Raw genomic sequence first — 19,983 nt, 5'->3', positions numbered from 1 at the left:
TGGGCAGTCATGGAAATTCCGGAGTTATGCTGGTGGCTGACATCTTCCCAATCCTTTTTCCCTTTCTAGATTATTGAGCCCAATATCTCAGAAGGAGGTGAAATCATTGCCAGCATCCCAATTAAGTTTTCTGTGAATGCCGTGTTCTCCAAGTACAACATCAGCCCCTCCTCCATCATCAACTTCGGGGCTTTGATCTGTGGCACGCGTAAAAGCTCCTCCTTCACCATAGAAAATCAAGGTGTAATCGACTTCAAATACACCCTTTATAGGCTGACAAGGGAGAGCTCCCTTCATCAAAAGAAAGTGTAAGACAAGTATTTTCTTAACTCACACCGTTCCCTGGTTAATTAGTGCTTTATATTTTACAATGAGCTTTCATATAGTTTATCTAAATTCACCCCCAATCCCCTTTTGTGGGTAAGGTTACTAAGGTTTAGAAGTGACTCATCCGAGATTACGGAAGAAAGCATCAGTGGATCTCAGTTCTGAACCCACATGTCTGACTCCAAACTCCCCATGCTTTCTAACTGCTGTCCAATATATGATACATTTTAATTGAACAAATGTAAAATCTTCTGCATGGGACTGTGTCTGTTGTCCTGGTACTCCTAGTGTGCTACATTACTTACCAGTAAGTCATTGTCCTATCTGTCATTCTGTAGGATTTATAACAGCAAGCTAAATCAAAAGAAATCATAGCTGTGCTTCATGATAGGGGATGGCAAAGGGTACCCTGGAAATTTGGACTAGAGAAAGCCTGGTGAGGCCTTCTTTCCTGGGACTGTTTTTACCTTCTCCCCATGAAGACACTTTATCACAACAGCTAACTTAATAATTGTTCCAACAGTAAAACTCTGTATTCTTCAAAAGGTGGCTGTCAATCAATTAATCAAAACAATTTACCTTTCTGAGTGCTTTTGGCTTTTATTTGTCATATTCTTTTTTGACAAATTAGGGATGGTTTTTGCCAGTTCCCAGGTACTTTGTCTTGACTTTCAAATGAATTGACTTTCTAAATAATTAGTAATTTAAGATTGACTTTCTAATTACTTGTTTTAAATCAGACATACAGCTTTACATTGTTTGTAATTGTTTTATATTTTTGTCGATCTCCTCTTCCATTTTGGCAAAGTTTGAACATATTAAGACATTTTTAATTAAACTGTCTAAAGTCTCTTTCTTCCAAATCTAATTTCAACCTAATTTTTTATTACTTATTTTATAATTTAATAATGTTTATTTATAGATATTATAATTTTGTTTTGCTTTAAATTGGTTTTAATTTTAATTTATTTTTCATCTTAGCATACACAAATTCATGCAAAGCACTCAAATTCCAGTTGTTCTGGTCATTCAGCAAGTGAATGCTCAAATATATAAAACTCTCAAAAGTTTAAAATTGTACCTCAAATACATTTGAATATTTTAGGTGAACTGGCCTCTAAAAAACCAATTATTGGGTAAACTAGTTTCGAGTGAAGTGAACACCTACCAAAACCTGTGTTTGTGCTATTGTTTACACTAAGTCTTAAAAACACCGTGACTCTAAATGTGAAGAAGAGGGACAGAATTTAATCTATTTGCCATTGCGCTTTTTAAGTGATAAAAGATTTGAAGTCTACAAATAATTTCCACACACAACTTTCCAGTGAACTCAAGTAAACATTTAAAACTATTATTTACTTGCAGTAGTCTTTAATGTCCTTATGAATCATATTTAATAAGTATAATTTCTGCATACTTTTTTCACAACTGTTAAATGAGTTTGGCTGATAATGAATAAGCTGACTCTGCTCCCCAATGCCCTCTTGGGCAAGGGAAGGCCCTTTCCTCATTCCAAGGAGAAGGGACCTTGCAAGCAGACAGGCAGGTGGTATTTAATGACCATCCCAACCTGAGGGTATACTCTTGCTTCTTTAATCAGCGTCAGCCATGTTAGACATGCAAGATCCCAGGAAAGCGAGAGCTTCTACAAGACTGTACCTTCTAAGGCAACCAAGTTCTCTGACTCTGTTCAGAAAGAAGTAAATGTCACAAACCAGGTGAGCACCCTTTTCCTTTTTCACAGAAACCCCTGTGTTCTAGCAACAGAAACCTGCCAACTAGTTCTAGCAACAAATACCTCCCTAGGATAGCAGGATTTGAATTTTGAATATTCCTACTATGGCAGGAATATTAAATAGTTATAATGAAATATCACTTTCATCTTGAAATAAGGAGTTATGGCTTTTAATTTGGATATCCTCTTTTGCTTTAAAACCTTCATTGGCTCCTCATTCCTTTGAAATTAGTTTCTACTCTTCATAAGTATTTCAATCAAGAATCATTTGTTGATATGAAATAGAAGCCCATTCAGATTGGCTTAAATAAAAGGAGATTTGAAGACTTTTACATCTGGTAAGATGAAGTAGACATCTTTTTCCCTAGTCTTCCAGCTAAGTACAACTAAAAACCTGGACATTATGTATAAAACAAACATAGAAGACTGAAAAATGGAGAGAAAAAAATCACACCAGCTAGGATCCTTGGGACCCAATAGACATCACAGTGATGAGTTCCCTGAGATTTCTTTTTGCTTCGTATATCCTAGATCGGGTGCTGAGGGAGCCAGCAATCCAGAAACATCAACAAGCACGGACCAAAAAAGGCCCCAACAAAAGCCTTCTCCCACTAGCCAAAGGACCGGGAAAAGGTAGCCTAGCAAGACAGAAAACTTTCAGATAAGAACGGTAATATTACAGTCAAACATGACAGAGAAATCTGTGGTCCTACCCCACATATATCAAGCAAAGGCCAGTGGGGAGCCTAGACTTCTCACTCAATCCAGGCTATAATGAGGTGCCCTGACCCCCTGCCAAAATGATGTCCAAGAACACTCAGTAGGGAGCCAGACATTCATTACCCACCATCACCTCCACCATTGTCAATGGCAACACCACATGGGGAGCCTTGACTTCCACTCCAACCCGGTGGTAATGAGACATCCTTCTCATCCCCCCAGGGGACCTCCTACCCCATGGAATCAGCAGAACAGTAATGAGACACTCTTACCCCTCCCCACAAGGGAAATATTAGTCAAAAACTAGTGGGGAACTGGAACTCCCACCCTAAGAAGTCCGAGTGGAGAATCTGGACTACTATCCCCACCTGGCAGTAACAAGGCAGTGTTCACCCCCTCCCCTGCCAGAGTGGTGTCAGAGAAAGCCAGCTCAAACAGAAGTTAAATAAGATCCAGAGTCTCATAATATAATACCCAAAATGTCCAGGTTTCAACTGAAAATCACTCAGCATACCAAGAACCTGGAAGATCTCAAACTAAGTGAAAATAGATAAGCAATAGATGCCGACACCGAGATGACCAAGATGTTAGAATTATCTGACAAAGATGTTAAAGCAACCAACATAATGCTTCAAAAAGCCATTACAAATATGCTTGGAAGAAATAAAAATATAGTAAGTCTCAGCCAAGAAAGAGAAAATATAAAGAAGAACCAAATGGAAATTTTGGAATTGAAAAAAATGAATCACCAAAATTTAAAACTCAATGGATGGATTCAACAACAGAATGGAGGAAACAAAAGAAAGACTCAGTGAACTTGAAGCCAGAAAAATAAAAATTCCTGTGTCTGTTTCCTATTGCTCCCATAACAAATTACCTCAAACTTAGTGGCTTAAAGCAATACAAATTGTTTCTCTTGTTTAAATTGTTCTGTAGGTCAGAAGTCTGACACAGGTCTCACTGGGTTAAAGTCAAGGTATTGGCAAGATACCTGCATTCTTTTCTAGAGACTTTAGGAGAGAATCCACTTTCTTCCCTTTCCAATGTTCTAGAGGATACCTGCATTCCTTGGGTCATGATTCCCTTCCTCCATCTTCAAAACCAACAATGGTGGATCAGGTCCTTCTCATATCACATTACTCCAGCCTCTTCCATAGTCACATCTTCCTCTAACTCTCTTATGTCTGCTTCTTCCATTTCTAAGGACTCTTGTGATTACATTGGACCGAGGATAGTACAGGATACTATCCCCATCTCAAGGTTCTTAATTCAATCATATCAACAAAGTCCCTTTGCCATGTAAGGTAATATATTCACAGGTTCCAGGGATCAGGATGTTGACATCTTTACAAGAGGTGTCCAATCTTAGGTGTCTTAGGATGCCCAATCTAAAGAAAAAGAGAAAATAGACTGTTTTGAGTCTACTGAAAGTCTGTTTAGTCTAATGGGAAAAAAATGAAACAGACCCTCAGGGACCTGTGGAACTATAACAAAAAATCTAACAACCCTGTCATCAGAGTTCCAGAAAGAGGTAAGAAATAGGTAGGGCTGCAGAGCAAGCCAGCGTTTGCTATTAACTTAAACCAGTATTAGTATTAGTCGGGGTCTGTTATTGTCATGGTAACAGGCAACCCTAAAAGTTATCAATAGCTTTAAACAACAAAATTCTATTCAATATTTCTCACTAATGTCTATGGGGGAAGAAGGAGGACACTGCGCTGGGTTGCCCTTACTCTCAGACCCAGGCTTTTGGGTTGCCATGGCAGACAGAAAGGGAAAGTGTGATAAATTATACATTGTCTCTTAAAATTACCTCTTGAAAGTGACACCCTTTACTTCCGCTTACAATTCATTGACTAAAGAAGTCACATGGTTTAATGTAATAACCATGTGTTCAAAAAAAGAGCTAAAAATATATGATGAACAGCACTAATTAAAATTTATCAGAAGATGTAGCAGTACTCTTTCTTATTTTGCTTCAAGCAGGAGTTCCTACCCTGTAGTTCAGGGCCTCCCAGGGCTACTGGGTGATGAGTGACACAAAGAGAATAGAAGCATTCTATTTTTTATGTCACTTTGGAGAGGCTTTATTTTATGCTGCTTTCCCGAAGTAGTTACAACTTTGGGACGCTCTCCATGGTTCCTCCTCTTCCTCTTTCTTCTTTTCTTCCTTCCTTCCTCTCTGCTCTACTTCTCCACTTTACCTCCAGAAAGAAAGTGTACTGTATTAAAGAGGGAAATGTATTACTAATTACACTACTTAGTTGCTTAATAGTTCAAGAAATAAGTTTTATTGGGTTACAGTGTTTGTAGGGCTATAATAATGTAAAAATTTGTATGCTATGTTATTAGAAATATACTACGTTAGTGCATTTGAGAGAATAAGGTCAGAAAGTCCCTGTATAGACACAGGTAGGGTAAGGAGGAGGTGCTCGTGGATGGCTGTTTACATTCTGGCTATTACTTCACCAGTGAAGTAAGGGAAGAACACAGTTGGCATTCAAGCAAGTGGAGCAGAGGATTCAGCCCAAACTCTGTTACAAAGTCTCCACTTAGTTTAAGGATATTATAATGTCCTTGTAGGATATATGTGTATATAATACGGAGGATGTATAATATGCTATTTTAAAAGCATATGCAAATGAAGAAAAATGATAACTGGTCATCGAGCAATGGTGGACTAGCTAATTCTACCCTGGAGAAAAGTCTGATGGAATTTGTGGTGGTGGTGGGGTCAGGGTGGGGGATATTGGAAGGAGAGAAAGAAGGGGTGAGATTCTTTGGAGAAGGGTTAGGAGCCAAACTAGGAAGGCATATTTGGGGAGAGTTGAGCAAGCTGCCTCTCTTCCCTTTGGTGGGACTGATCAGCCTGAATAAACCTGGAACATTGCCTCCTCCATCTCATCTCTTTGGATAAATGGAAAGCAACCATAGATGGAGGCTTTTCCTTGTGAATCTCTCATTTAGTATTTCGTTTTGTTTAATACTGGAGTATGGTTGATTTGCAGTGTTGTGTTGGTTTCGGTGTGCGGCAAGGTGATTTGGTTGTACATACACGTGTGTCTGTTCTTTTCTGGATTCTTTTCCCATGTAGGTTATTGGAGAGTATTGAGTGGAGTTCCCTGTGCTATGCAGTGGGTCCTTGTTGATTATCTATTTTATTCACTTAGTGTTTTTTTAGTGTTATAAAAGGAAAATAGTCTTTTCTTACTCTTGTTGAAAAGTAAAATATTGATAGAAAGAAGCATAAACAATGCCTAATCCCATCACCCTGAGTTAGTTACTGATAATATTTGGCATATGTGCACAACTGAGGTAATATATTAATAACTTTATACTATTTTTTCACCTACCTTTCTCATAAGCATTTTCTGAAGTCATTAAAACCTTTCATAAATATAATTTTGATTCCTATGAAATGTCCTATCATGTGAATGTACAAAAATATTTCCTTATTTTTATTTTGTGTAAAATAATTCAGAATAAACCTCTACAAAGCTGTTTTGTTTTCAGAGAATGGAAATTCATGTTTATCCTAAAACATAACTAATAACTTAAATCCACAAATAAATAAAGATGACACCAAAAAAACAAATAAATAAATAAAAAGGAAAGAAAAGAAAAGGAAAAGAAATAGGTAGGGTTGAAAAGCTACTCAAGGAAAAGAATGGCTAAAAGCTTCCCACATTTGGCAAAATATTTAAACCTACAAATACAAGAATCTGGGAAAATCTCAAACAGGACAAACCCAAAGAAATCCACACCAACACACATCATAGTCAAATTTCTAAAAACTAAAGACAAAAAATCTTGAAAGCAATGAGGGAGGACTGACTCCTTACATACTTACATATAGGGGGGAAACTATTTAAAGGACAGCAGATTTCTTACCAAAAACCATAGGGGCCAAAAGGAAATGGCACAACATTTTGCAAGTGTGGAAAGCAAATCACTGTGAACCCGGAATCTTATATCCAGCAAAGATATCCCTCAGAAATGAATGGAAAATCAAAATATTCTCAGATGAAGGAAAACTAAAATAATTTGTCACCAGCAGATCTCTCCTAAAAGAATGGCTAAAGGAAGTTCTCTAAACAAAAAGTAAACAATAAAAGAAGGAATCATGGAGCATCAAGAAGGAAGAAAAAACATGGCAAGCAATTATGTGGGTAAATTCAATAGACTTTCCTTCTCCTCTTGAATTTTCTAAATTATGTTTAGCAAAGAAAAAGTTATAACATTGTCTGATATGGTTCTAAAAGGATGTAGAGGACATATTTTAAACACTTAATAAAAGGCAGAGGGTAAATAAGCAATTGACAAGCAACATGGTGAACACTACAATTAAGGTATGTATGGAAGGAGGGGCTCCAGAAAGATGGAGGAATGAAATCCTGCTGTTCCTGGTAGCTGTTAAAAGTCATTGAAGTAATCATTTTGTAATATATACAGGTATCAAATCATCATGTCATACACCTTAAACTTATACAATGTTATATGTCAATTATATCTCAATAAGCCTGAGGGCAAATAAAAAAGAAAGGAAGGAAGCTCCTAAGAACCAGAGAAGTGCATGATAACACCCCATGTTTTGAGGACAGATTCTGTGCCAGATGCTTTGCTAATTGCTTCATACACATTCTTTCATTGAAGCCTCTGGTGATCTCAGGGTAAAGCCTTTAGCTTCATTTTACTGATAAACTAAGACTCAGAGAAGTCACTTGTCCAAGGTCAAACAGTTAATACGCAGCAGGGCTGCGATTCAAACCCAGGAGCATCTGACTCAGAAGTCCATAATCCTAACCCCTGTTTCCCATCTGGGTAAGTGTTGTACTATGTAGAATGTGTCTGCTCCCTTAGACCCCCACTTAACCATGACTGTTCAGAAGGAATGTGCATAGAAAGAAGTGCCGAGAGAGCCTGTCCCTGAAGAACCCCAGACTCTCCCTGCCTCCAGGAGAAGAGCTGGGCCCAGAGAGAGCCTGTGGGGAGAGCCCCCCAACCGCCCCCCCCCATCCAGTCCCTCTTGACACCGTCTCATGACTCTGGTGGAAGGGCTCAGACTCTTCCACCCACTCTGCCTCTACCCCTCCTGCCCCTCCCACCCTTCCTGCAGGCTCGCTTCACCCACGGCATGTTCACCGTGTACCCTGGGTTTGGCTCCATCCCTTCCGGAGGAATGCAGGTCGTGACCATTGACTGTGTGGCTGACCCTGTGGGAAGATGTGAGGAATTTATAGCGATTGATATCTCTGACCGAGACCCAAGAGACCAGCCCGCTGGCATTCCTTACAGCCTGTTGGCCGAAGCCTGTCAGCCAGGTACTGGGCACTCAGATGGGACAGCACCCCTTAAAAGACCTTCCTTCCTCTGTAACAACCCCCTCCCTTGCAGAAGCCTAATAGACGTGGCTGGGCTTCTTCCTTTGGGACCTTAGATCTTCCTCTGGTGTCTTCAGCCATCTTTTTCCATATAGACTTACAGGGCATGCACACCTAGAAGAGGATGTGCAGCTTTAAACTCCTGGTCTTCCTGAGTTTGGTCTGGGATTCTCAGATGGATAGTGTTACCTGGGAATCACGGTGCAACGGGATATGGCACAGAACCCAGAAACACTGAATCCTGCTCATGGCCAGGCCACTCCCTGTAACATATGCACAGAGAACAACGGTCAGTGACTGAGTGTATTACAACGTTAGCCCAGAAAGATCTCAGATGAAGCACGGAGGCAGCTCCTCTTGCTCTGGCTGTAGGTCCCCTGCAGCCTCTCACCAAAGTGGGCCAAATGCCTCCTTCCTTCCCCAGCTCGCCCCGGATCTTATCCTCCTTACCATTGGAAGGGAAAGGTGGTTGGAGTCTGGAGACCAGCAAAAGCAGTCCAAAAGAGGAAGAGGAGGCAGAATTTGTCCCATCCCTCACACCCTCTTGTGTGAATTCCCCTCTATGGTTGTCCTTTGTTGGAGTCTCAACCTCCAAATTAGGAATTACAGAGAGCAGGAATCAAGCACTCAGCCTTCGTCTCACCGTCTTCCCTCCACTCCCCAGCTTTCGTGACCGACAACACCACCTTGATATTTGAGGAGCACCAACTCTGTAGCAGCGCCAACCTGTACAGCATCCTGCAGACCATAGAGAGCGGGGGGCTGTTTGTGGAGGATGAGAACAAGTTCATCTTCTGCAATGTCCTGGTGGGCCATCAGGCCAAGGCTCGGTTCAAGATCGCCAACATGGGAAAGATCGCCTGTGACGTGAACATTGTGGTTAAGCCCATCTCCAGCAAGGTGAGCAGCCCCAGTGGCCCCGGCCCACCACGGTTGGCGTAAAGCCAGGGCAAGAGCTCTTGGAAACCCCTGCCCTGGAGCCTGTATTGTGAATGGGGCTTATCTGGCTCTCAGGCCCCCTGGAAGTTATATGAGGGGACATACGTTTATCCCAGAGGACGCCTCCTCTGGGTACCTCTGTGATAAACTGGTTCACACGACGGACCAGTGCACTCCTCCATCAAGCACTCACGTGTCTACGGGACAAAGCACTGTGGGGAGAGCCAAGGATCGGGTCACGAAGCCTGCTCAGGTGGCATGTTGGTCTGGCGAGGGAGATTTGGGGGTGTCAGACTATAAGTGTAAGGTGAAAGGGTGAGCATTTATTGACCTCCTGCTGTATGCTGAGCACTGTGCCAAGTGATTTTCATTTATTATCTCATTTCATCCTCAGAAGTTTGTAGTACCGGATTTTGTATTATTATCCCCATTTTATAGTTGGGGAAATTGAGGCTCAGACATGCTAAATTCTTCCCCTAGGTCCCAGAGCCTAGGGATATAAGGCTTGGTTTAAAGCCAAGCTTCATCTACGTACAAGGTAAATAATAAGTGTCCATCTCGGGGTCTGCCAGACCAAAACTGCCTTCCTTGTCTGAGTCAGACCATACTGAGACCCTTTTTCCTCGCAGTGGAACAGAAAATTCAGGGTACCAAAAGAAAGGGCTGGGTTTCACTCACCCTTAATTTCCAATCAGTGTACGTACAAACACTGCCTAGTGTCAGCTCAGCCACCTCAGTTCTCTGCCCGAAGATAGAATCTCAGCCCAGGTGACCCTTGTGCCCCAGAGCTGGTATTGTTCTCATGTCTGATGGTGGCAGGGAGATGACCGAGAGGGTTGGTCTAGTCTAGAGCCAAAAGTAGTGTGCATTTCCGGGGGACTGTCACCGCAGAGGGACACAGGTTGAGAGACTATTATCACTTTCTGACCTTTTTGGGACAGGAAAAGGCAGCTTTCTCCCTATTCTGTTCTAAAAACGTAAAAAGTGAGCAAGCCTGATTTCTAAACAAAGATCGGTTTTTAACAGGGATTTGCAGACATTATGTTGTCATCTTCCTCCTTAATTTGCAGATTATTCCTTGGAAAGAGGAAAGAAACCTTATGCTCTCAGCTTAAGAACAAGAAGGAATAGTCACTCTTGAATCCCACCTGCCTCCCGTGAGAATAAAAAATCCTTTTGAGGCCGTCCCAGGGGTCCCTAAGTCCCTACAGCCTTCCCCAAACACTGCCCCAAGACAGGAGCAGAGGAAGTGCTGCAGAAGGTGGTTCTAGCCAAAGCTCTTGGAGTTAGAAGGAGCAGAAACCCACTCAGGATGGCCCCAACATAGCAAGGTTTGCTTCAGTGAATCCGAGACCTCACACGCAGGGCAGAACACAGCATGTAGCCAGAGGTGTGTGGGACTGGAGCTGTCACCCGAAATCCAGCTTTCGGAAGACCAGCCGTGGCTCCCCATCTGCCAGGAGCCACGTGTTTCTCACACATGGTGTCTCCATTGCTCCTTTCTCTAGTCTGGCTTCTAGCTCAGCCCCACGTCAGCAACCACAGGGGTCTCAGGCATCTTAATCTATTTGTGTGTGGGGGGTAGTGGGGTGGCCAGGGAATCTGACTATCTGAGATATGGTTTAGTTCATCTGTTTGAGTCCAAGATCACAGGTCTGGCCAATTATTGCTCAGGGGTGGGTCCCTGAGTACCCAGGCCGCTCCTTCCAGGATCATGACTGTGCAAGCAGTGGGACATGCCTACTGCAGAGCTTCGAGGAGGGAGATGTCACAGCAGGGCTTGTAGAGGTGAGCAGCAAGCCTCGTGCAAATGCAAAGTGGCACACACACCGATCCCTGCTTCCTCCCCGCCCCCAACCAGATCTTTGCCCGCATCACAGACATCTTTGAAGTGGAACCCAGCAAGATGTGTGTTGCCAGCCGCTCGCATGCCTTTGCCACGGTGTCCTTCACCCCACAGACCATGCAGACCTACCAGTGTATCTTTGAGGCCACCTTGGACGGCCTGCCCAGGTACCAGCTCCCCAGTTCCCCCTCCTCCAGCAGGGCAGCAGGCCACACTCTCTGTGAAATGTCATTCCTGTCATGCTAGGCTGACAGGCCTTGATCTTTCCGTTCCCTGCAGCAACCTGGCCAAGAATCGAAGCCTCATGTTTGATATTGTTGGAGAGGGGAACCTCCCTCGAGTGACCATTGTGCGGCCGATTCTCTATAACCAATATGGAAACCCCTTGCTCCTCTTTAAGAGGCTTCTGCTTGGTCATTCAGAGACACTGCCTCTTGTCCTCAAGAACAATGGCACCATCCCTGCCAAGGTACTGCTGGAGGGTGAAGCATGGGGTGAAAAGGGAGAATCATTTAGAAGCAAGACTTCTGACATTGGGGTTTCTGCCGTCCCTAACTTGTGAGGACTTCTTTGATGTTCCTCATACGTTAACCTGGGTAAGGCATGGGACATGCAGAGGGGAATTAGGCGTGGTCTGATTACATAGTACACTGATACACAGTACACTGATAATTAGTGTGCAAGGCAGTGAGCAATGATAATACACCAAGCTGAGCGGGTAGGATTATGGGTGTTCTGAGTGTCTTCCTTAGTTTTTCACTTTTTTTCTGTAATGAACATTGCATTTGTAATAAGGAAAAAAGAAAAAAACTTCATCAGGGGTGAGAGATATAACATCGGAAGGGACTTTTGGTTCAGCAATTATGTTTTTATTTTACAAAAAAAAAAGTGATAAATTGTGTAAGTGTTATAGAAAGAACTGTAGGACTTCTGAAAATAATCTACTCCCATCTAGGGGAATCCAGGAAAATTTCACTATAAAATGACATCTGAGCTGGGTGTCGAAGGATATAGCTGGGTTTCGGTAGGTGGGCATTGCGGTGAGTGAAGCCTAGGCAGAGAAAGAAAACTGCAAAGACAAAGGCACAGAAACAAAAACAAAAACAAACAAACAAAAATTATAAGGTACAAATAGGAACTAGTAAGCACCAGCTTTGTGAGAGCATAGGGTATAGGTTAAAGAACAGTGAGAGATAAAAATAGAAGGGTAGAGTGAGGGGACAGTTTGTGGAGGGCTTTGGATTCTACAAGACATTATTACTGTTGTTGTTGTTTATGTGGTTAGGACTCATTTAGATTCACCCAGAAGTTACCATTTTTATTGCTCTCCACTCCTGCATCTCCAACCTACCATCTGAGATCCTTTTTCTACCTACTGAAGAATACTCTTCAATATTTCCTTAATGCAAGTCTGCTGGTGGTGAATTCTCTCAGTTTTTATTTGAAGATCTCAATTTATCCTTTATTTTTAACGTAAATTTTGCTGGCTGTAGAACTCTGGGTTGGCAGTTGTTTTCTTTCAGCACATGGGAGATATTATTCCAGTGTATTCTGGTTTCCATTGTTATGGCTGAGGTGTCAGCTTATAAGTCAAAAATGTTCCTCTAAGGCAGTCTTTTTCCCCTGGCTTTGTACCTTTGTATTTGTTTTCTGCAGTTTTACTATGATGTGTCTAGGTATGGATTTCTTTTAATTGATTTTTCTTGGAATTCACCAGGCTTCTGGACTCTGCAGTTGATGTTTTGAGTCAATTTTGGAAAATTCCTATATGTGTTTTCACATATTGTTTCTATTCCATTCTGTCTCGTCTCTCCTTCTGGGAAGCCACGTCAGTGTATGGAAGGTCTTCTCATTATATCCTGTATGTCTCACAACCTCACTATATTTTCCATCCATTTTTCTCTGGGCTTCATTTTGCATAATTTCTTTTGTCCTGCCTTCAGTTCATTAACTCTCCCTTTGGCTATATCTAGTTTTCTATTAAACCTTCCATTCAGTTCTTAAGTTATTATATTTTTCAGTTCTAGAATTTTTATTAGATTGTTTTTCAAATCTGCATAACCAGTTTCTATGATTTCTAGTTTCATGCCAAAATTGTCAGACTTGGCTTTTATTTCTTGAACACAGTAATCACAGCCATTTTGCAGTCTATACCTGATAATTCCAAAACCTGAAGCCCCAGTGGGTCTAATTCTGATATCTGCTGCTTCTGTTCATTTTTGCCCATGTTGTCTTGTCTCCTCATGTGCCTGGTTATTTTTGATCATGTGTTGTATTATATTTGAAAAGTTAATTTAGAAATAATTAGGTTAAGGATGTATTTTTCTTCAGAGACAATTTGCATTTGCTTCTGCCTAGCACTTGGGGGCACTAGAAACGCAGGATCACCTTAAACTGGTTTTAGGGCTTGAGGTTTTCTGTGTTAGACAGATAAATCTGAGCAGGATTGCTATGCTTGGGAGAGCTGCTTTATATCCAGCCTAACTTTTGTCTTATTGTGCAGACCTTTGGGGTCCTAGTCTAGAGCAAAGAAAACACTCCCACCCCTCAACAGGACTTTTTCCCTCTTAACACCAAGAGACCATCAGAAAAGCACAATTCAGCCTCCCATCTGCCTCTTCCTGACTGGCAAATGCCCCAGGTCAAAAACAGCCCAGAAAGTTAGGCTGCCAGTTAGGCTGTCTGGTCTAGACATCCCAGATCTTGGTCTGGTTACTCTTCATTATCTTCTTAGCTCTGTGATGCTTCTGAAATCGGGGGTGGGGGGCGGGGGGGGCCTGTTTGTTTGGGTTTTGTTTTGCATTTCTTTATTGTCTTGAGTCCAAATTACCTAGTTTACCATTACCCTGCATGGTTTCCATTATTGTGGCTTTATACAATGTATTAGCACCCATTCCCTGTTTTTCTAATCTTTCTTAACAATTTTTTAACAGTCTCTCAGATGAACTTTAGACATCATTTTATAATGTTCCTCACAAAATCCTATTGGGATTCCTATGAATTATTTAGGGGGGAATTTCTACTTTTAGAGCATTTAGGCTCTCCACCAGGAACAACATTTAGGATTCCAACCCATTTATTTACATCTTCTTTTATGTCAATACTTTTTCATATGATTCCTCTGTATAGTTTCTTATTAAGATTATTTCTAAATATATATATTTTTATCTCAGAAGCTTCCTATGTGATATCACTATTTCTTCCTTCTTCGTGCCTCATTTTTTATATTGTTCAATCTTGTTCATGATGGTGCCAGCATTGCTATCTTCTAAAAATGTCTGCTGGTTCCTCATACATAAAATATGATATATGGCTTTAGGTTATTTTAATCAGCTACATGGCTTCCAGTGGGCTGTAAAGCATCCCTTTTCTCCAAGTAAGTCAGATGTCCACCTTGGTTTTCCTCTTATCTTGTTAGGACGCTCAACATGACACTATCAGGCAACTAATGTGTTAGTACGTAGAAGATACTCGTTTTTAGGAACTCACATTCATGCAAGCCCTCATAGAATGACGAATATTCATTTCCATTTTACTAGTCTAGTGTATATTTCACAACTACCTCTGTCAATAACAGAGACCTTGGCAACCCCATTTTGACTGGGTAATCCGGAAAGTCACCTATACTCTCTGGACCTCTGGTTCCTTATTTAAATAGCAAGGGCTGAGCTAAATTTTTGTTTGTCCTCTCCAGGTATAATATTTATTATATCTCTCTTAGTAAGAAACTCGAAAAAGTGAGCACTAGACTGAATGATTTTTTGGGGTACTCCCCCAACAGCACAGTATCTCACTTCAATTCAGAACTCATGAGCAGCCTGTAAGCTTAACACTCAATCTTGTTTCCCTTATGCCAGTTGCATGTTGACCTGCAGGACCAACTAGGAGTCTTCTCCCTGAAGGGGAAGCCGTCCACCTCCTACATCTACATCATAGAGGAAAACAAACCACAAGCAAAAGGTAAGTAGGGCAAGTATATCTTCTAGAGAGCAATGGGTCCCAGTAGCTGTTTTGTTAGGGGACTAACGTGTACCCAGCCAGCGTCAGATGCCCAGTCTCGTCACCAATGGCCTCTCTAGGCGAGGCTCATTCCCACATGAGGGCTGCTTTCCCTTGAGTCCAGGTCTTTATGGATACGTCTTCCTTTAATCTGGTTCTAGATCATATCTCTCTCTTCTCGTTGCAGCAAAGAAGGCTCACACAGCCTCCCTGGTTGTTCCTCCTGGAGACACGGCTGAATTTGATGTTGTTTTCCACTCCCAGAAGGTTGGGAGAATGGCAGGCATCATCCACTTGTCAGTGATCAACAACCAGTACGAGGAGACAGTCATCCACATGGTGGGAGAGGGCTACGAGGATGACATCACCTTGGACAACATCCACGGGCTGTTGGCTTCCTCCAGCCAGGAGGCCTCAGATATCTCTGAGATCATCGAGGAAAACACGATGGAAGACTTCGTGGCAGGTGAGAGAAGCAGCAGTGAGGTGTTGACACCTGTTGGCTTGTGGTTCATTTTAAATAAGAATGAAATTTAAATAACAGGTTGGCTAGCTTCCTGGGGATTTAGGACTGAATCTCCTCTTTGTTACTGTATGCTCCCTCATGCCTGACTCAATCACTGCATTCATCCATGTGTTCCCTCAAAGAACAGTTGTTGAGTATCAGTGTGCATGTGCCTGGAGTTCCAAAGAGTAATTAATAAGAGAGTCTGTCCCTTAGGGAGCTTATTCTTTGAGCTCAAATTCCAATTGAGCTAATAAGAGAAATTCAAATTCCAGATTAGCTAAAGAGTGAATACATGTCTCCCTGTAGTTTTCCCTGTCTATATCTTTTAGCTGGCTTGCACTGGCATCCTCTGTTTCATCTGTATCATGTACCCTAGACATTCTAAGAGAAATGGCAGGCTGGTTTAATTAGAGAAGGTGTAGGTTTGTGCCACCTCTGGAAGACCATTCTCCGCAGCCTCACTACTCAGCGTGCTGTCTGAGAACCTACAGCATCAGCATCACCCGGGAGCTGTTGGGAATTTCAGACGCCTCCCCAGCACCTCAGACCTGCTGACTCAGAATTTGCAGTTTAACAAGCTCCCCAGGTGATCTGTGTGAACATTAGAGCTTAAGACATGCTGCTCTGCAGTTTATCAAGCACTGCGGCTTCATTTGGTTGCTTATATTCTTTGGGTAGGAGAATATTTACTTCTTCATTATTAAAGCATTTGCTAAACACCCTAATTGTGTGGCTGACTGCTATGAAGCGAGTTATAAACACAGTCTCACAGTTTCTCTAGGGGCTTAATTATAGTCCTGGAATGTAGCCCTAGGCAGTCCACACAACATGGGTTAAAATCAGCGCTCCTCGTGTATCTGGTGTTTCACCTCTGTTTGTAGCTACAGGGTGGCATCTTTCTTATCAGGGGTCAAGCAGGAGCCAGCAGTGAACCCTAGTTCAGAAATCAGATTTCATACTTATAATAGGATTACCAGGTTTAGAAAATCAGAATACAGCAGTCCCCATTAAATTTGAATTTTAGATATTAAATTTGAATTTTAAATAAACTATAATTTTTAGTATATTTGTGTCCCAAAATTTTGCATGGGACATACTTATACTAAAAATTACTCATCATTTATTTGTAATTCAAATTTAATGGGGACTTCTGTATTCTGTGTGGCAATTAATAGTACTGTTTCAGCAAACAAATGGAGTCGGCGGGCGGGCAGTGGGGAGCTATGTTTTCCTTTGTACAAATGGAGGTGAGGGCCAGAGTGGGTGGGTGGGTGGGTGGTTGGATGGATGGATGGATGGATGGATGGATGGATGGATGGATGGATGGATGGATAAGTAGACTCCCCTATAGGAGAGAAAGCTTGCTGGCGAAGGACTCCAGGTGTTTCCAGTATAACCATCCAAGGATGGTGGGGTTGCATGAGGGTGAGGCACAATGTCTTTCAGGAGCTGCCTCCTTGGGGAAGTGAGCCTGCAGAGGAAGCAAGAGGGGACTCACTGCCCCCTGCTTCTGTCCCCTAGCTGCTCTGGTGAACCACATCCAGTTTGGGGACTGCCACATTGGAAACAGCTATAACGTGAGCTTCACAATCACTAATCACAGCCAAGTGAATGTGATACGGTTCGAATGGCCCCTTTTAGCCACAGTTTCTTTCTCCCCACAGGTAAGTGAAAACCTGTCCTTGTTTTCTGCACTCCCTTAGGCCTAAGCCAACCCCAGTTTGATTGTCGGCCCTTTCCCACAAATACATAGGATGGGATGGATGCATCCCTCACTCTGACCTGGTACCAGAAATGTCCCCTCTGGCCTAAGAGCAGAGATTGAGGTCACCAAGACTGAGGTTGAGGAATTCCATGGAGACCTCCATGGATGAAGACAGGTCCCAGTCTTCCCATCCCCAAGCGTAGACCTGTGTCCCCCATGGTGTGTGTTCTTTGGAGCATTTGTCCTGCAAAAGTGGTTCATCAAAAGCTAAAATGGGGGTGGTGGGTTTTGTGGACAACAGAGATTTAGAAAATGTTTCATCTTTCTCCTACAGATTCTAGATGCTCTTCAACATATTAAAACCGAGTCAACTTTGTTTTACCTGGAATTTTCTAACCCCTTCTTTGAGTGTCTCACAGCACACATTTTATGAATTGCTAACCAAAGCTCGACATCGAACAAGGCCTAGGACCACGTGGCAGCAGAGCCTCACCTCTGGCCAACACTTGTTTTTCATAGTTCACTTCTGAGTTCCCAGGACACTGGATGTATCCATGGCCTCTTGCTCTGTTTCAGCCACGGAGTTTGTTCAAGCACAGAACTCTAGGGGGATAGAGCAAGGAGGGTTGGGGACCCTACTTTGTCACCTTTAAATTAGGGTGCTATCAGGAAGAAGTGTTTTGCTTCCTGGAGAGATGTGAAGTGATAGTCAAAGAAGGTAGAGATAAGCTTCTTATGGTCCATTTACACACCCATGGGCACACACTCGGGTATACACCCACATGTGTACACACACACACACACAGTTGTAGCCTTGGGAAGTATTAAGCTTTCTTCTCCCTTCACTTTCCAGAGGAGGAGGGGTTTTTTATCTATTAGAAACATGAAAAGACTATATATACAGGACTATATATAGTATGTATTTGGGTATATGTATGTGCATTTATGCATGTTCAATCACAAATGATTTTATTCTACAAACCAAATTGGATTTCCCATATATCTGGAACACTTCAGCAAATCTCAGCCTTTTTGGTCTCAGGACTCCTTAATACTCTTAAACATTATTGAGGACCCTCAAAGAGCTTTTGTTTATGTGCGTTATGTCTATCTATACTTACCACATTAGAAGTTAAAACTGAGAATCTTTAAAAACATGTATTTGTTCATTTAAAATATAATAACAAACCCATTACATGTTAATATAAATACCATATTTTTATGAAAACGGCTTTATTTTTCAAAACTAAATTGTGGGAGAAGAGTGGCAGTGTTCTACATTTTTACAAGTCCCTTTAATATCTGGCCTAGTAGAAGACAGCTGGATTCTCATATTTGCTTCTGCATTCAGTCTGATGCAATATCGTATGTCATGTAACCTCTAGGAAGCTCCATTATATACTCACGAGAAAATGAGAATGAAAAAGTCAAATGTCATCTTAGTATTATGACGAAAATAGTTTTGACCTTGTGAACTCCTGAAAAGACCTCAGGGCCCCCAAGGGTCACTAGATCACACTCTGAGAACTGCTAAGGTACTGTGTACATCTGTCCATAATTTGTATAGGTCATATGGTTGAGAAGTACAGGTGGTTAAGAGTGTGGTACCTGGTGCCATACTGCCTGGGTCTGAATCCAGATCTTCTAACATTAATGGTATGACCTTGAGCAAGTTACAAGTTTCCTTGTCTATCAAATAGGGGTGGTAGCTGTACATCCCATAGGGCTGTCGTGGGGGTTAGTAGAATTTTGTGAAGGTTTAGCATAGTGCCTGAAGCATGTAACAGTTTGGTAAATATTAGCTGCTCTTGTTTTTATGATTATATTTCTATCTAAGAACGTCTTGTACCTATTTGAGATGGTCTACATATACGGGCTTGAATGATGCATTTTGTTTTTGCCAAGACTTTTGACCCTGCCCCTAGAGTGGCACCATCAGGCATCAAGAGTCCTCAGGATTGAATTCCCCACAATACTAACGCAAGGCTCTTCCCCAGGTGGGCCACCTCCACCCTGGCTGTGCCAAGGACATAGCGGTGACCATGAAGTCAGACGTGCCCATCAACCTGAAGAAGATGGGGATCAAGTGCAAGCTCTCCAAGATCATGTTTCAGCTCCCTGCAGACCAGGTCCCCGACTGGGACGACCGCATGCGCACGGTCAAGTGGGTGGACGTGCTCAGAAACACGCCCGGGACTTTCACTACAAAACGAAAAGTGAGTAAGGACACCAAGCCCCAGTCTGGCCAGGCCTGCCGTGCTTGGATGCCTCCTGCCCTCAAGCTCAGTGTCTCATCATTTCCTTCTTTCATGGAAAAAGGAAACGGTCCCTGTTTCACCTGACCTGGGTTTCCAAAGCGGCGAACTGAACTTCCAAGCAAGCCACCTGCCATCCACACTACATGGACCACACAAACCACACACCTTAATTGGTAGAGCTTTCATTTAAGTCTTTAAAAAATATATATTTATTTATTTATTTGGCTGCACCGGGTCTTAGTTGCAGCATGCAGGATCTTCGTTGCCACGTGCGGGATCTTCGTTGTGGCTTGTGGGATCTTCAGTTGCGGCGTACGGGACCTAGTTCCCTGACCAGGGATCGAACGCAGGCCCCTTGCATTGGGAGCTGGGAGTCTTAGCCACTGGACCACCAGGGAAGTCCCTCTCATTTAAGTCTTGATATCTAGTTTCTAGTTGAGCAAATCCTCCCACTTTTTTCTTCTTCAGAAACCTCATGGCTAGTCTTTTAGCTACTTCCTTTTTCCCCTCAGTGTCCAGAATTAAGTTAATTATAATCTCTTGTTCGCGTCAGAATCTCATCTTT

At 42.3% G+C, this 19,983-nt stretch overlaps 1 protein-coding gene and 1 long non-coding RNA gene across 3 annotated transcripts in view; one reads left to right on the top strand and one right to left on the bottom strand.

The window, feature by feature from the left end:
- Positions 1-19,983, bottom strand: part of LOC309617580 — a 548,498-nt gene that overhangs the window by 483,916 nt on the left and 44,599 nt on the right. The window lies entirely within an intron of this gene.
- Positions 1-19,983, top strand: part of HYDIN (HYDIN axonemal central pair apparatus protein) — a 441,132-nt gene that overhangs the window by 378,258 nt on the left and 42,891 nt on the right. For both annotated transcript variants that reach the window (XM_082369752.1, XM_082369751.1), the window contains 10 exons: positions 70-308; positions 1,928-2,045; positions 7,899-8,103; positions 8,828-9,063; positions 10,964-11,115; positions 11,228-11,417; positions 14,806-14,908; positions 15,135-15,413; positions 16,977-17,119; positions 19,158-19,376. In XM_082369752.1, the coding sequence (XP_082225878.1) occupies positions 70-308; positions 1,928-2,045; positions 7,899-8,103; positions 8,828-9,063; positions 10,964-11,115; positions 11,228-11,417; positions 14,806-14,908; positions 15,135-15,413; positions 16,977-17,119; positions 19,158-19,376 (1,884 nt within the window). The remainder of the gene's footprint in view (positions 1-69; positions 309-1,927; positions 2,046-7,898; positions 8,104-8,827; positions 9,064-10,963; positions 11,116-11,227; positions 11,418-14,805; positions 14,909-15,134; positions 15,414-16,976; positions 17,120-19,157; positions 19,377-19,983) is intronic.

The sequence above is a fragment of the Balaenoptera borealis genome, assembly GCF_965194805.1.
Source record: "Balaenoptera borealis genome assembly, chromosome: 19".
NCBI classification, from domain to species: Eukaryota; Metazoa; Chordata; class Mammalia; order Artiodactyla; family Balaenopteridae; genus Balaenoptera; species Balaenoptera borealis.
This window is presented reverse-complemented; position numbering and strand designations above follow the sequence as displayed.